Source organism: Orbicella franksi, chromosome 8 (genome assembly GCF_964199315.1).
Source record: "Orbicella franksi chromosome 8, jaOrbFran1.1, whole genome shotgun sequence".
Taxonomy (NCBI): domain Eukaryota; kingdom Metazoa; phylum Cnidaria; class Anthozoa; order Scleractinia; family Merulinidae; genus Orbicella; species Orbicella franksi.
In genome coordinates this window covers 26,682,244-26,697,243 of record NC_138152.1, presented here as the reverse complement: position 1 = coordinate 26,697,243, position 15,000 = coordinate 26,682,244, and the positions used below count along the sequence as shown (strand labels likewise).

The window sequence follows — 15,000 nt, the reverse complement described above, 5'->3', positions numbered from 1 at the left end:
GGCTGGTTCCAAGTTTGAAGCCTGTCAGTACAGGTAGCAAAATCTCTGCTCTGCTTCAATCTTACAAACTCTTCAAGGGCAAAGCATAAAGCAGCTAGGTGTTTACAAGAGGCGAATGGTCCTTTCCCTGCTGGGCATGGACTGCAGAGGCATACGTGATCTCACCAGCTTGCTCTCCGGAATTGATCATGGTAACATTGAGCTTGTACTTCAAATTCTTTTTCATCTCTGGCGGACATTCACCTTTTATATGGATCACGTCTCCATTTTCACCAGTAGCAACTTCGATATTTTGTACATGACCATGTCTGAATAGTCCAAATGCCTTACTATTTAAATTCTTATAGTCTTTATTGCCTTCATTATCTCCTGATTTTCTCTTAATAAAGTAATTGATCATGTTCTCAATTGTGAACGGTGGAAATTCAGCACTCTGGATGGAACACCAGTTTGCAGGCTGTGGGAACTCGTGTACAATGTTCGGAGAACTCGTGCTCATCGAGGAAACATCAACATTATTTTTCGCATCAGATGCTAAGTGTTTCCAACTTTCAGTGAAATTGTTTTCCCATCCATTTTTTATGTAACTCACAACTCTACAAAAAAGATAACGTTATATACGTTTGAAAGAGAAAAAACTGTTATTCCTGCACGAAAATTGGGCAGGAAGAACGATCGTACATCCCACTGCTCACTCACCTGTGCATTAGTTCACGTTTGTTGGCATCACTCGAAGCACTGCCATCTTTTGCTGTTCCTACACGGTATGAAAGCCACGTTCTCAGCCGAGACTTTGTTAAATGACGAGGACAGTTTCCGCTGAGTAATTGTAGCGTCTCTTCTTGTGAGAAAAATTCAAAATCCGGAGAGGAACTCATAATTATTATTATTTTTCTTGAATTTTTCTCATAAGGCGCTTGTATTCCCGTGAAATGTTGACCCGAAAGCCTCGCTTTCGCGCGCTCTGTAACTAATACCGCTGTACCGTGGGCTCAACTGTAATAACAGCTATTTGGAAGTTGTGACAAAATGTCAGATTATGACGTCATAATTGATGACGTCACTAAGACGTGCTATAATGTTTCGTAAAATCTGATAAAAAAGATAATATAATTAGAATAGCCTTGACTTGAGGACTAAAATGCCGGAAACCGTTTTTTGCTATAATGATTATTTTTTGAGATATGGTTAAATATTTTTTTGTTGTCCCCCCCGGGTGGCGTCACAGGTTATGACGTAACAAAACTAATTTTAACACAATAACACTAGAGGGATAATTTTTTATTCCGATTTTCTTCTTTATTTTTGCTTCAGTCATCTGGTACACTACATGTGCAACATAGCAGCATTTGCTGGAACAAAATTACGGCTCCAATTTGGGGATTTTTCTCAAGGGGGGACCCCATATTTTGTAGAGCTATTTTTCATATTTAAAAATGTCATATTTCATTTAATTTTTGTGATATGGACAAAATTTTTTCAGGTTTCAACTTCCCTTGATGTGCTCTTTCGAACACATTGTAAAAAATATGCATGTTAAAATTTTCAAAAGTGACAAAAAAACATGACGTCATCACTGTGACGCCACAACTTTGATATTTACTGACATTTTTCACATAAATAGGACTTGAAACAAGTATTCTATTTTCACCATTTCGATTGTAATTTCTGTTTTTTGTGTTTTTTTGTTTTTTTTTGTGCAAGGTGTTACTAGCTGGTATCTTAGGAGTGATTCTGGTCCACACATCAAGCCCCTCTTCAACACTGGTAAGGCAGGAATGTAACGTTCTGGTGAAGGCAGGCAGGCAGGCTCCCCACCCCCCCCCCCCCCGATATAGAATGAACGGTCCTTATGTTGATCGTGTGAGAGTAAACCAAGTAGAAAAAATACAGCAAGACCAAACAAAAACGAATTCCTTCGTCATTGCCCATTGCAGTGAAGTAAGTTACTTTCTTTTAATTAAAAAAAAACAAACGTTGAATACTTAATCCTTTGTCTCTCATATTTTCGATCATTGTCTTGTAATTTCACTCTGAATTCGCTTTCTTTTCTATTACTTTCAGATAAACGCCTCGAGCTCTGTGAGCATGACGTGCGCCTTGGTATCAGGAGTAACACTGTATCACTATCAGCTCAGTTTGTGGGATGTACTGATTGAGAACCTTTACCAATCGGAGAGTGTGGATTGGGACCGACCTCACTTTGTCCCTAAGGACGCACCTCTTAAATGGACCGACCAAGAAAATACTGCGGTAGTAATAAGCTCCTTGGTTGTGATATTTTCCACCATTGAGATTGCCCTCGCCGTTTGTGGTGCCTGGAGCAGTGATCCACCCTACCAATTTCCACAGCACAATCAAGTCAGTCAGGTATGTGTAGTGATACCAATAACAAGGGTCCAAAAGGGGTAAACCGTTAGCCTTGAAACGGGCGAAACATTCAACCGTTAGGCTTAAAAACGGGGAGAGGGGCATTGAGCGAGTATGAAAGTATCTCGCTCTTGACACAGTTTATTATAGGTTAACAGTATTCACTCTGCTGTAGGTGAAGTCTACATAGGAGCCAAGCAGCCTATCAGCAGCATTGGAGCTTATCCCAGTTTCTGTAACATGAAGCGATCGACTAGGAGTATTTCTACTCCCCCCTGGATGGGATGCTGGTCCTTCGCAGGGTTACCCTCAGCATTAATTAAGTTCTCCGGTACCCGTTTATACACGTGGGTGGAGAGAGGCACTGTGAGAGTAAAGTGTCTTGCCCAAGAACACAGCACAATCTCCCTGGCCAGGGCTCGAACCCGGACTGCTTGATACGAAGACGAGCGCACCAACCACGAGGTCACCTTCCCTCCTGTAGGCTTGCCGTTAATTTAGATCCCTACTGCTCTTGTCTTCTACCTGTTATATTTCACGGCCGTACTTTTCCCTCGGATAAATGCTCACAGTGATTTGCATGCATGACTCGATACCAAGTTGTCAAAACGCTGTTTTTGTGTTTCTTTAATTTTCAGGGGGGCAATGTACCAAGTCAGTTTGCAGCAGGACAAACCCCACCGCAACCGACCAATAGAGCAGCTCAGCCGATGGTTGCTGTTCCAGTATCCAGCTGCAATGCCCATCAGTAGCTTTCTTCTTGCTTCTTCTCAGTAGCTGTAAACAGCACCTTTATAATATTTATATTTAATATTTTAAGCAATATTAATGTTACATGTCGTGAAAATCCTCTTTAGCTCTCAAAGCATTATTAATTCATGAAGTCTAAACAAAGAGATTCATGATGGTGACGGTGTTTGGATATCTGATCTCAATTAGCATAGATTTTGACGATTTTAGTTCTCCATTTTCTTTTCTATTTTAGTCTCGATTGAGAAGATGTATCAAGCACTCAAGACAGTGTTTGACCACATTTTCAAATAGCTCGAAGTTCGTCAAAAATACGCGTTTGATATATTACGTTTCGCGTTTGATATGTTACTTTCAACTCTCTCCCCTCTTCCCTCCTCATGGTCACTTATTGCTAACTAGCTTGAGGCCGGTTTTGAAGAAAAAATATTGGTGGATTCATTTTTGCAAGTTCATGGGCTGAGTCGCACGCGAGATCCATGAAAAAAAAAAAAACGAAATCAATGTTTCTGAATACGTTTCGAACAACCTGGTCCAAACGTCTAAATTTTTGGTAGCGGAGCTCCGGCGGCCCCAAAGGCCGCCAAGCGGAGCCCCATACTCATATAGGAAAGAGAACGAAACCCATGAGTTGATTTTCTCATGGTTATCATAGCTAGCGATATTGCTCGTGGGCCCGTACGCACGACGGCGACGATGACGACGACGATGACGAAGACGACGACGACGACGACGACGACGACGACGACGACTGAGTCGCGCAACATGGCGGCCAGACTATAAATAATAGGTTGACAGAGACATGTAGCCTTGGTTTATCGTGTACTTCTTTGATACTGGACATCCATGTTATCAATTGACACCTGTCAAAACAAGGTATCCGGTGACCATTATCACGTGACCATATCGCGGGTTCAAGTTTACAGCTCATCGTGGTCGCGTGTTTTTATGAAGTTGACCACTGACCAGGTGCCGGTTTTTGATTAGATCGCGGGCTCATCTCAGTTTAACTTGTTTAAAACAGGGCAGGATATTTCGGAAGCCGGTTACCGCTAACCCAGGATTAAAAATTAACCGAATTATAACTTTTTTTCTTCTATACATAGTTTTTTTCCTGCTTTGTTTTGTGTGCATAGTGATTATTAAAACTCAAAACAGAAGGCCAAACAATATACAGAAAACCTCAACGCAAAGCTACAAAACTCAATTGAAATCAAATTTCTACCTTTTCCTGGGTTAGCTTAATTTGGCTGTGAACAACCCGGCCCAGGAGCTACGCTTTTAGGCTGGCCTAAATCTATATATTAGTTTTTGTTTTTAACTTTAGTCGAATAGCCCTGAATGAAAAAGTACGGACAACCTAAAAGGTTAATTAATTGACCCCAGAATTTTCATAACATTTAGGCTAATCTCGGTCTCAACGTTCGTATAAAAAATTAATGCATTGGTTCATATAATGTTTATTTCATTTACCAATACAACAGAAATCAGATTTTATTAGCTTGTTTGCCACTTCTGTAAACAAAATAAATCACGCCAGTTATACGCAAAAGTATCGAGCATATTGTCGAAACTATATATTCAAACGATTTGTCGATGCAAAAGTGCTTTTTCTTCCTTGCTGTTGCGTTTTATTTCTTGTTTTATTTCTTGTGGTCACTGGACTGTTGCATGCTGGTATAAAGAATTCGTATATAATTAATAAACAGCCCTGGATGGACAAAGGACAAACCTCGGGGCACTTGAGCCAAGTGGCCCGTCAGGTCAGCGCGTATAGTAGTTCCATAGCATGAAGAGCCCGGGAGTATTTCTATTCCCCCCTGGATGAGATGCTAGTCCATCGCAGGGTTACCCCCCAGCATTAAATTCGACAGTAACCAATTAAACACCTGCGTGGAGAGAGGTTTAGTGAGAGTAAAGTGTCTTGCCAAAGCATAGCAAAACGATCCCTAAACTAACCGATTTCTTGTAGCTATTATTATTTGCTCTGTTTAAATTCGCTCTCTCGTAAAACTTGTCCGCTTTACCTTATTTATTTTTTTTTTATCTTATCGCACTGTAATTGTAATTTAGATTGCTCGTTTGTACGTTTGTTATGTTTATTATTTTTATTATTTTCTCCGCTACTTTCTGATCCCTCACCTGTACAGAAAGTTATCTAATTTTGTAAATATGGGGGCTAAGTTGGTTAATATAACTAGAAAAGCGAATGGTTTACTTGACCCCCATACTCTAACTATAACATTTATAAACCGATAAGATATACTGTAAACATAAAAAGCTGTAATTTTATCTGTGAGGAAATAAAGTACGTTTTGATATGTTATATTAAGAACTCCAAAAATAATAATTATTAGTCAGTTTAGTTAGGCAGACTTAGATATTATACTTTTAAATTACGCTGAAAAAATTTTTACCGGGTATAAATGAAGCCTCTAACTCAACTCAACTCAGTTTCATCACCCTGGCCAGAGCTCGAACCCAGACTTCTCTTGATCCGGAGTGCAGCGCGTACTATCCATAGCTAACCATGAGGCCACTTCAACTGGTATGCATTACGACACTACAGTCATATATAGTCTACAGTCCAGATTGACTGATATCATTCAATGCTCGCGATTTACTATATACTGATACGCGAAAGGCCAGATCTGAAAGTGGCAAGGAAAATGGGGTGTTTCAATCAGGATTTACAGGGCCTAGTAGGAAACCCCCTCTGAAAACTCCAGGACTACCCCTCTCCCTCTTTCCCTCACTCATCTATCTTCCGGATTCGTATCACAAAACGGGTCAGTAACCTGACAACGGTTTCATTTCTCTTCCGACTTAAAAAAGTACCCTTTAATGTTCCTTTCTATGAGTGGACGAAAACATCCAACTTCTACATTAGGAAAAGAAGAGAAGATACAATAATTGTCAAAATGTATTTACTTCATGTAAGTTGATTAAAAAATTACCTGTCATGAACTGTCTTATTTTCGTCAAATGTAATTGTTCTATTAACTAGTGTAAGTCAAAGACAACATTTTAACCGCAAGCAAACACGAGAAATGGACTACTTCGTGCGGCCACTTTTTTTTTCCTCCCGGATTTTTCCCGCGTCATATGCGACGGACTAAGCGAGTCTAAACCGTGTGCAAAAAGTGAGTTCACGTCGGCGTTCTGCGAAATACTCCTGGCCAGCTACGTTAGCCTACTTTCCAGGCGTAAACGGCGAAGGAGTAAGGAGGAAGGGGGAGGGGGGTCCGGGGGGGGGGTGTAAAACGCGATCAAGGAAGAAGGGGAACGCCTACCATAAAACCCGGGCTTTTCAAATAACGCCAGCCAATTTCCATGCAATCCGATTGCATCAACTGTCAATTACTTTCAATCCGTACGTTCACCAATTAGAAACTAGCGCGCGCTCACACCTGGGATTGATTTCCCTCAAAAGATTTCGCTGGCGTGAATGCCACCTGTTCAATGATATAGACATGGGAGAGAGTTGTTTGGGTAGAGCAGTAATCTTACAATCAGGAAAACACTTCGCGTCACTCTCAATCAACAGACTTAGCGAAAGTAGAAGGTTTTTTTCCCACCGATAAAAAGAAATAATAAAAGAAAACCTTTTAACCAGCACTGCCAAATAAGCACTTTTTAATTCAAATTACCAAGTGTACTCGAAACTGGCGTGCTTTTGTTCTCTGGAGATGATATGCACACTGACTGATCAATAGGTATTGAGTTATGTACGGATGAGCCACACATAAAAAGCAATTCACAATGCACTAATGATTATTACGGTTTATTAAATGATTGTCACGGTTTATTAAATTCTTAGAAATCTTCAGTAATGACAATAATCGAAGCACGCCAAACCACAAAATCGGCGTCACAGAGGTCGGGCGACGCACACGCGGTCCTCGCTTCAAATTGGAAGACAAAAGCATGAAAAGTAAGATACAACGTGACCTTTCAACTTTACAGCGGCCATCTTGAATTTGAAACATGCAGTCATGTGATGTGAGGACTAGACTTGAATTACGAATACTGGGACGTCCTTTGAATAGGCCATTCCCAGTTTCCTTGTGCCTCTGTTTCAAAACCAAGCTAGGTGCGAAACCATTCTTACTGGAAACGACTTTGATTCAGAATGAAAATGAACCTGTACTTTCGCACTTAGACTCGTTTTGATACAGTGGCAAAAGACAACTCGGAAATGGTGTATTCAGGTATTCTCGGGACATCCGATCATGCCTGGAAAATAATACCGTTCTCTAAGGGTTCCGAGCAGTTTCCGAACATTCTCGACTCCAGACCTCGCACTAGATGAACGCGTATTAAAATTCAAAATGGCTAGCATACAACTTGTAAGATTATCTTTCATTCGCATTTAATGTCAGGACCATTTGTGGCGACGCGTCGACTTTGCCGGGCTTACCCTCCTCCCCGACCCCCTCTACTTACCCGACGTCTCGACAGGACTACAAAGTAATTGCGACTGCTTCACCAACTTGGCGACGACCAAGGAAAACAAATTATTCACTCGGGTTGTGATACCATCGCCGTATGTTATATAAGCACCACTCAATGTAAAAATCCTGAATATCATACTCATCACAAGTTTCATTACTAAAGCTTAAGTAATGTAGATGTAAAGTGAGCAGGCGAACAGTACGAGCAGGGAAAGGCTATCTCTGTCAATCCCAGTGGACCTACGACTGAGGACGGGTGTCTGGAAAACCCGAATAGCGAATAGCAAATAGTCGGGAATAGCGAACAGTGAATAGTCCCGAATAGTGCGAATAGTCTCGAATCGTGCGAATAGTGGCGAACAGTCGCTAAAAGTGGCGAATAGTGACGAATAGTCGTCAATAGTCACCGCTTTAGATCTAATATCCAGCGTTAAATAATTATCCAAATAAGCAACAGAATTTCAGTGAATTTATTACCTTTTCCTCTCCAGACTCAGGCTAGAAGACTGTTCATGGCTGACATTAAGAAAACAGAAAACACAAGGATAACCTAATAAAGACGTATTTACGCTTTTGCAGCGGTTAAAACAGAAAAAATTACGTTTAGAAACACCTTTTTGTCCTTATAAGCGTCTGTGCTTTTTAGCGGGAAAATCCCATCCAAAGTTGCTACGAGGTTGACTGCGAGATACTGGGTACCCTATTTGCTACTATTTGCCACTATTTGCCACTATTTGCCACTATTTGCCACTATTTGCCACTATTCGCCACAATTAGCCACTATTCGAGACTGTTCACCATTATTCGCACTATTCGTACTATTCGCGATCGCTATTCGCTATTCGCTATTCGGGACTATTCGCTGTTCGCTATTCGCGACTATTCGCTATTCGCTATTCGGGTTTTCCAGACACCCGACTGAGGACATGAAAGCCTAATCTAACTATACTGAATACGGTTAAATATGGACAACCATCGAATACAAATTACACTTTCTCAAAAACCGTCCAAACATTTATTCCTTCTTGGAGACCAAGAAGGAAAAACAAGGAAGATAATTACTCATTGGGCTTTTATTGGTTAGACACTGGAACAGCGACCATCGGCTGAGCTGAAACCATCTGCTGACTTGCAACCATCGGCTGCCCTTCAACCATCTGCTGACGTGCAAGGACCGGCTGACCTGCAATAAGCGGCTGACGTGCAACCATCGGCTGAGCTGCAACCATCTGCTGACCAGCAAACACCGCCTGACCTGCAACCATCGGCTGGGCTGCAAAATAGGTCGGTTGTAGTGGTTGCAGTTGGATTTGTCCGGTTTCTAATCGGTGAAATGCGTACACTCCCTGTAAACATGAAATAAAAATGATGTTTTGACAGCTTGACATTAAGTCGCGCATGTGACCCTATTAATCGTAGCAACCTCAAGCCCGGATTCGAGTGTGAGGTACAAGTCAACTTCAAATCACGTTCGATGCAGCTTCAAGTTTCTTCTTTCAAATGATGTGATTTCGTTTCATTTCTCGCACACTACCAAACTAACAAGCGAATCATGTATTTACAGTTAATTACTTTAATTTAAAACAATAAAATGAAAGAAAGCGGCATAACTGTTGTGTTTTATTTGTTTGGAATTAAACTGAGAGGACAAGAATATTCACAAGGCCAAATAGCTTTCAATTATTCTAAGCAACGCAGCTTTGGGAGGCTAGGCAGCATGGGTTTAGCGCAGGACTTGAAATCCGGAGGTCGCGGGTTCAGGCCACGCTCTGACCAGTAAGCTGGAGTTGTTTCTCGGGAGACCCTAGTTCAACTCCTCGGTCATGCTTGCAAATAGCCAACTGGTCTGCTTCCCGCTAGTTGGGAATTTTAGGCGTATTATGTTTATTTGAAAATTTTATTTTTTTCAATTAAGTAGCGTGCCTGAGAACTAGCTAGGTATTGTCCATGATGAACAACATTTGAACATTTTCTTTGAAAAATAAAATAAAACAAACAGGACAAAAGAAACATTGAACACGTAGGAAATCAATAATTCCAGGAGCACTTTTCAGAAATATAAGCACTATGGCATTACAATATCCGAACAGCCGCCATCTTTGATTCGCCATCTTCGATTTCTTGAATTCTAGAAAAACTTCAGAATGTAATTGAATTAAAAGTAGTCTTTCGTTCCATCGGTAACTATGCGTACCTGATTATCTTGAGGAGGCTCATAGCCTATGTCACCGCAGCTCTTGGCGCTTGCAAAGGCGAGGATCATCTCAATGATAGAAAATAGAATAGCTAAGGAGGATATGGCCAACATAGTATTTTCCTGAGCGGTAAACTTGAATTCTGTGTCCTTTTCTACGATGTAAAGAAAGTAATCCGCCTTCTGATGTAACAATGCGCCAATACCCCATTGATAGTGGTACATCGTTGCTGCTGACATTGCAGCACAAGCCACGCTGACTGACTTGAGGGCATAGATCTGAAATAGAGCAAGAAAGAAGAGAAGCGAGTCAGAGTGAATGAGTACATGGCCGTGCCATGTCGTACCGTGCCATGCTGTGCAGTGCGTTGCGTTGCAATGCAGTGCGGTGCGGTGCGGTGCAGTGCAGTGCAGTGCCATGCAGTGCGGTGCCGTTTCGGTGACGGTGCCATGTGTTGCAAGATGTGCGCTTTGATGTTGTGGTCCCGAGGAGAGGAGCCCCCAGGGTTGTGCTGATCTAGAGCTCGCTTCGACAAACATTAATCATGGGTTCCTAGTTTTTGGTTTATGTTTTTGCTCATGGGAGATAAAAGACCATTGCTATAGTCTTATGGAAAAACTTTCATCAGTGAATGCTGTATACAACTGTCTTACCAAATTCGGGGGGCGTCTTGACATGCCGGACAAAACCAGGCCTACGATGCCAACTGGTAACACCTTGGTTGAAAGAAAAGAGAACTATCAGACACTGTCAGGATGATTTCCAAAGAAAACACTCAACTAAAAACTGATGCAGGTGCACAAGATGTTTGCACTTCGCAAGACAGTCTGAGTATCTGTTGTCGTAACGCGTTTGATGATCCGTGCGGCATGGGTGCAAGCGGGGTTCATGTCTTTTTACTTAGTTTTATTTATTTAATTTTTTTTTCGTTATCTTAAGGGCTTATTTGAGTTGAGGTTGAAGGGAGGGGTCGGTAAGAGAAAGGCTTTGGGGAAGGATTCGATGAACAATAGAGCCTGTTTCTCACACAACCACTGCATTCAGCGGGAGATAAAATGTTACACCTTGTACCAGCATTCTTTTGAGCATGATAGTGCAGCAAACGAATCAAGCATTCTGCCGCAATAATAGCGACAAAAACTGGCTGACGGTTGAGGGACTTTGGGCGGGTTAAGAGGAATCTGGACACTAGTCCCTCGACTGCACAGTACACAAAGCACATGCCCAAAGGTTTTGCTATAAATTCAACACTCTTCGGCTGCATCAGAGCGAGTGTTGTTGAATCTTGCAACAAAAATAACTTAGTATTTTACCGTTTAACACTGTTTTCTGTAACGTTTCATTGTTCACCGCTACTAACATAAACATAATTGTTAGTGAAATCATTATTTCATTTAACTAAAATAGGATTATCGCAATAAAAAGTGTGGCAATACTGAATAAAGAAGTCACTCATATTGGCAAAGTCGTGTCATGTCTGTTCAGCCCAAAAAAACCCTGTCAACCCTCTCTCCACCATTGTAGACAGGCCGCATCCCAGGCGAATGCAGATCAGTATTAGGCGATATCGATATTCCGCGAATTTCAGCGGGGCACGATCACTGTGGTGTCAACAGTTATAAAGAATTCTGTTATTTCTCACAGTTAATGTGGTTTCAAACCTCGCAAGTCGACTGTCAAAAGATCAAATTTAAGCTTATGGCTATCGAACTACCAGACGAGTGCAGCCACGCAAACAGATCGACGAAGACTGAGAAATAGCTATGCTTCTGAGCGAGGGTCTGGATTGGAGGGCTAGAATCTCACTTAATAGTAAAATTTCTCAACTGCAGACCTCGTTCTTGGGCATCTCGGATAAAAACGCCTTATTTCTATGCTCACAGTTACAATTGTGAGCAATTAATTCTCAGCCATTATCTAAGCACTCACTCACATGAGGAAATTTTCTCTCCTAGCAAACTGTTATTGACAGTTATTCATTTCAGACTCTCGGTAAAACTAAATTCAAGCTATGCATGAAGAAAACAAATAAACTGATTGACTAAAGACGGTGAATATTACAGAATGAGTGAGCAGCTGGTGGTAGACGGAAGTCAATTCTGAAAATGGTTCATGCTCTTCCTCATAGAGTGAAAGTTCATAGTGATTCCAGAATGATTAAAGTCTAAACGTCAAACAAACAAACAAGGAAACAAACGACCCGAATCTGAAGACTTGAAAACTGTTGTTCCAGGCGAAGAAGGCCAATTCGAGTCGCTGATAGATGGAACTTCGTCAAGCGAACTATATAGCTAAGAAAATGAACTGTTCTCCCCGATCGGAAGCTAGCTGCATGAAACGGCTGTAATTCGCAGGGTTTTAGTAGCTACGAGCAGTCTAGAGCGTTAGATTAAACGTGGGAGGAAAAGCATGGAATCGTACGACCAAAGTCTACTTACAATGGCAGCCGTCCAACATGGCGACATCAGAAAGCTGGTATATAAATATCTTACTTGAAATCGATCTACTAAACCAAGGATCAAGAAGATGGCGGTCATTACGAGCTGAACTATGGAAACGACTTTCAAATCCCGACTGTTGTACGCCATTTTACGTCAAGCTGTTCAAAGTTGTAAGAGTTATTGCAATCAAACGTGGTGTGCGGTAGTTCTAACAGATAATTTTCCGCATGCGTGACTTACTGGGGAAATTTCATATGCAAATTTGTAAACATGTAAATACTAACCAGACACGCCGCTTGTACGGGCGTTCTGTGGTCTAAGCTGAATTTCAAAATTCAACTCTATATTTCTTTCAATCACTTCGCCGAACGGTAAAATGGGGCATAACAGACGATTCTTGAAAGTCATCTCGATGGTTCAGGTTGTGATGGGGGCCATCTTTTTTGTGCTTGGCATTGTGGATAGGTATGAAGTCCGCTTCATATACACCAGTTACTTGTTTGCGCCTCTCTGGATAGCTGCTCTCGTAAGTACTTCGGGCTCTTGTCCCTCATTCAGAAGTTGTCTTAATGTTACCTTAAAACAGACTAAGCTAGGACGCTAATAATTAAGTCTCGATTAGTTTTAGTAGAATCCTTCCCATAACAGTGGCAGGTTATCACTGAGTGTTTATATTGTAACATGTACTATTCCAAGCAGTCCACGTTCAACAGCGATGGAAAGAGTGATCCATCACGCACTCTGTATTGTTTATCTTTGCGTTAGCCAGAGGAGAAGATAGCTATTTCTGGCCCTTATTTTTGTACGCTGTTAACACGAAAATTAAACCCGACGTGTTTCTCGCTTGTGTGCACGCAGACTAGAGAGAAGAGGAAAAGAAAAGCTAAATATTTTCATTACAAATTGCACCTCGTGTTCTCGCTTGAAAGGTCAGTCTGAATGTGTCTAGGATTACTTGTGTACATAAACCTTTCATGCAACGTGGATTTATGTCAACGAGGAAACGCAGAGCACGTCGCATAGCGCTTGACTGCGGTGTAACAGCAGCAACAGGGAGCTTAAAAAATGACGACGGCGGCTAGAAGAACGACGGCTGGAGAAAAATAGATTTATATTTTACCTTTGAAATTCTCAGTTGTCTACAACTATTCACTAGGATTAGTGAATGTAACGCCAGCGATCAATTCAAGAAGAAAATACGAAAAATTAGCCGTCGTGGCTCGTGTTCTTCAAAATATTATTTTATATTATTTTCAGACCCCACATTGACTGATCCATTTCAATCTTGACTTGTCCACTTCACTGTTGTATTTTTTGCGGTTGGGCGCGCAAAGAAGGCTGTTTCGTTTCGTGCCACGCTAAATCACTTTTAATTTCGTTCAATCATTTCTAATTACACTGGACCATTCCTTTTATGACTTAACAGTTCAACATTAAGTTAAGCTATTTGCTGTTTGCACGAATGATTTGACTTCGTACTGTACGGGTCCGCAAATGATCCCAGGACCGCAAATGATCCCGGACCGCAAATGATCCCCAAATTGGACCGCAAATGATCCCGGACCGCAAATGATCCCGGACCGCAAATGATCCCCATTTTGGACCGCAAATGATCCCCATTTTGGACCGCAAATGATCCCGATCAAAAACTAAGGAATGGCATGGATGGGGGAATGGTGTGGATAGAGAATTGGCGTACGTGAATACCGATGTTTTTATTTAAGCCATCTTATAATTATAATGGCTTACAACTTGATTCTTTTTTTTTTTTCATACTTTCGACTAAACTTTGTTGCTAACTACGATGTTATGAATATCACCACTCAATCATCAAAACACGACTTGGCTTACATTTCTTTGCAATTCTCAGTAAAATTATGATCAGTGCACCATACGCTACATATCCTCCTTTGTTACACATTGATATTTCGGTGTTATAATTAAATCACATTTTATCAGCCATTAACGCCACTCGTCTAAAGTTTTAAACTAAAATCTAACCATGAAGCAACTATTACAGAAGACGCTGTCACCTGAGTAGACCCACAAGCCTACAACGCTTCATCACTCTGTAAAACACCTAGTGTGTAGCACTGGAAATTTGAACAAGTTTATTTTATAATTTTTCCTTGGTCGTATTTTGGCTTTAATTCCTCGGAAATGACTACTTGAGTATTCTAAGAAGCCAAAATTCCAAGCTATAGTTATGAAGTTCAGCTTCATGACCACGCAAGGCCAAGGCTTGTACTTCGTTTTGACAATTACTGAGTTGTTTGATAGATGTTTGATACTATCGCCACCGGAATTTCGAGAATGTTTACACGTATGTGTTCTTCTAAGGGTCCGGACGCACTGGACTGACAAAATTTGTTTGGCCCTTCCAAAAATCTCGACAAAATTTGTCTCTGCCAAATTTTTAATTTGTCAAGCGTGGGCGCACTGAATCACAGCAAAATATTTGTTAGCCACAAGTGTCAATCACAATCACCGCTCTTCCTCTGGCTCAAACGAGCGGTACTTTGCCGCTTGTTTCTTTGAACCTTTGCCCCTTTTTCTGCTCCCGTCTGCTCTTGAATCCTCAGCTTGGCTGCTTTCAATTTGATTACATGTAGTCGTGAAACTTGCACTTGTACTTGTACTCGGCTGACTCGGGTGGACATACGGATGTACAAATTGAGCAGAGCTTGGTCCTGGAGATGCAGCTGGAACGTTAACGTAGACTTGGGAACCGTAATAGTTGTACTGTGCGAACGGATCGTCATGGAGCATACCGAGGTACGAATCTTCCAT

General features: G+C 41.3%; 3 protein-coding genes and 1 pseudogene across 4 annotated transcripts in view; 2 read left to right on the top strand and 2 right to left on the bottom strand.

Annotated features, from left to right (window-relative positions):
• LOC145495266 (uncharacterized) overlaps window positions 1–1,489 on the bottom strand; it is a 2,889-nt pseudogene extending 1,400 nt beyond the window's left edge.
• Window positions 1–4,551, top strand: part of LOC145495051 (uncharacterized) — a 10,222-nt gene extending 5,671 nt beyond the window's left edge. Inside the window, exons 2-4 of the mRNA XM_081474627.1 lie at window positions 1,705–1,767; window positions 2,065–2,370; window positions 3,009–4,551. Coding sequence (XP_081330753.1) covers window positions 1,705–1,767; window positions 2,065–2,370; window positions 3,009–3,122 — 483 coding nt within the window. The 3' untranslated portion in view covers window positions 3,123–4,551. The remainder of the gene's footprint in view (window positions 1–1,704; window positions 1,768–2,064; window positions 2,371–3,008) is intronic.
• Window positions 4,552–4,670: 119 nt separating this feature from the next.
• Window positions 4,671–12,371, bottom strand: LOC145494570 (uncharacterized). The gene is made up of 4 exons (XM_081474069.1): window positions 12,208–12,371; window positions 10,423–10,485; window positions 9,769–10,047; window positions 4,671–8,920 (listed from the first exon to the last, which is right to left on the bottom strand). Exons 1-4 carry the CDS (start codon window positions 12,355–12,357, stop codon window positions 8,648–8,650), a joined length of 765 nt encoding a protein of 254 aa, XP_081330195.1. The 5' UTR covers window positions 12,358–12,371; the 3' UTR covers window positions 4,671–8,647.
• Window positions 12,372–12,583: 212 nt separating this feature from the next.
• The window catches only part of LOC145494573 (uncharacterized), a 19,062-nt gene continuing 16,645 nt past the window's right edge, over window positions 12,584–15,000 (top strand). For both annotated transcript variants that reach the window (XR_014050269.1, XM_081474072.1), the window contains exon 1: window positions 12,584–12,736. Coding sequence is in view for 1 of the 2 variants with exons in the window: in XM_081474072.1 (XP_081330198.1) it covers window positions 12,587–12,736 (150 nt within the window). In the remaining variant the exon portion in view is untranslated. The remainder of the gene's footprint in view (window positions 12,737–15,000) is intronic.

Coding starts and splice junctions, on each gene's coding strand:
- LOC145494570 (XM_081474069.1), bottom strand. CDS start 12,357: ATGGCGTACAACAGTCGGGATTTGAAAGTCGTTTCCATAGTTCAGCTC. Junction 10,486..12,207: donor CATGTTGGACGGCTGCCATT/GTAAGTAGACTT, acceptor CTTTCAACCAAG/GTGTTACCAGTTGGCATCGT. Junction 10,048..10,422: donor CAAGACGCCCCCCGAATTTG/GTAAGACAGTTG, acceptor GCTCTATTTCAG/ATCTATGCCCTCAAGTCAGT.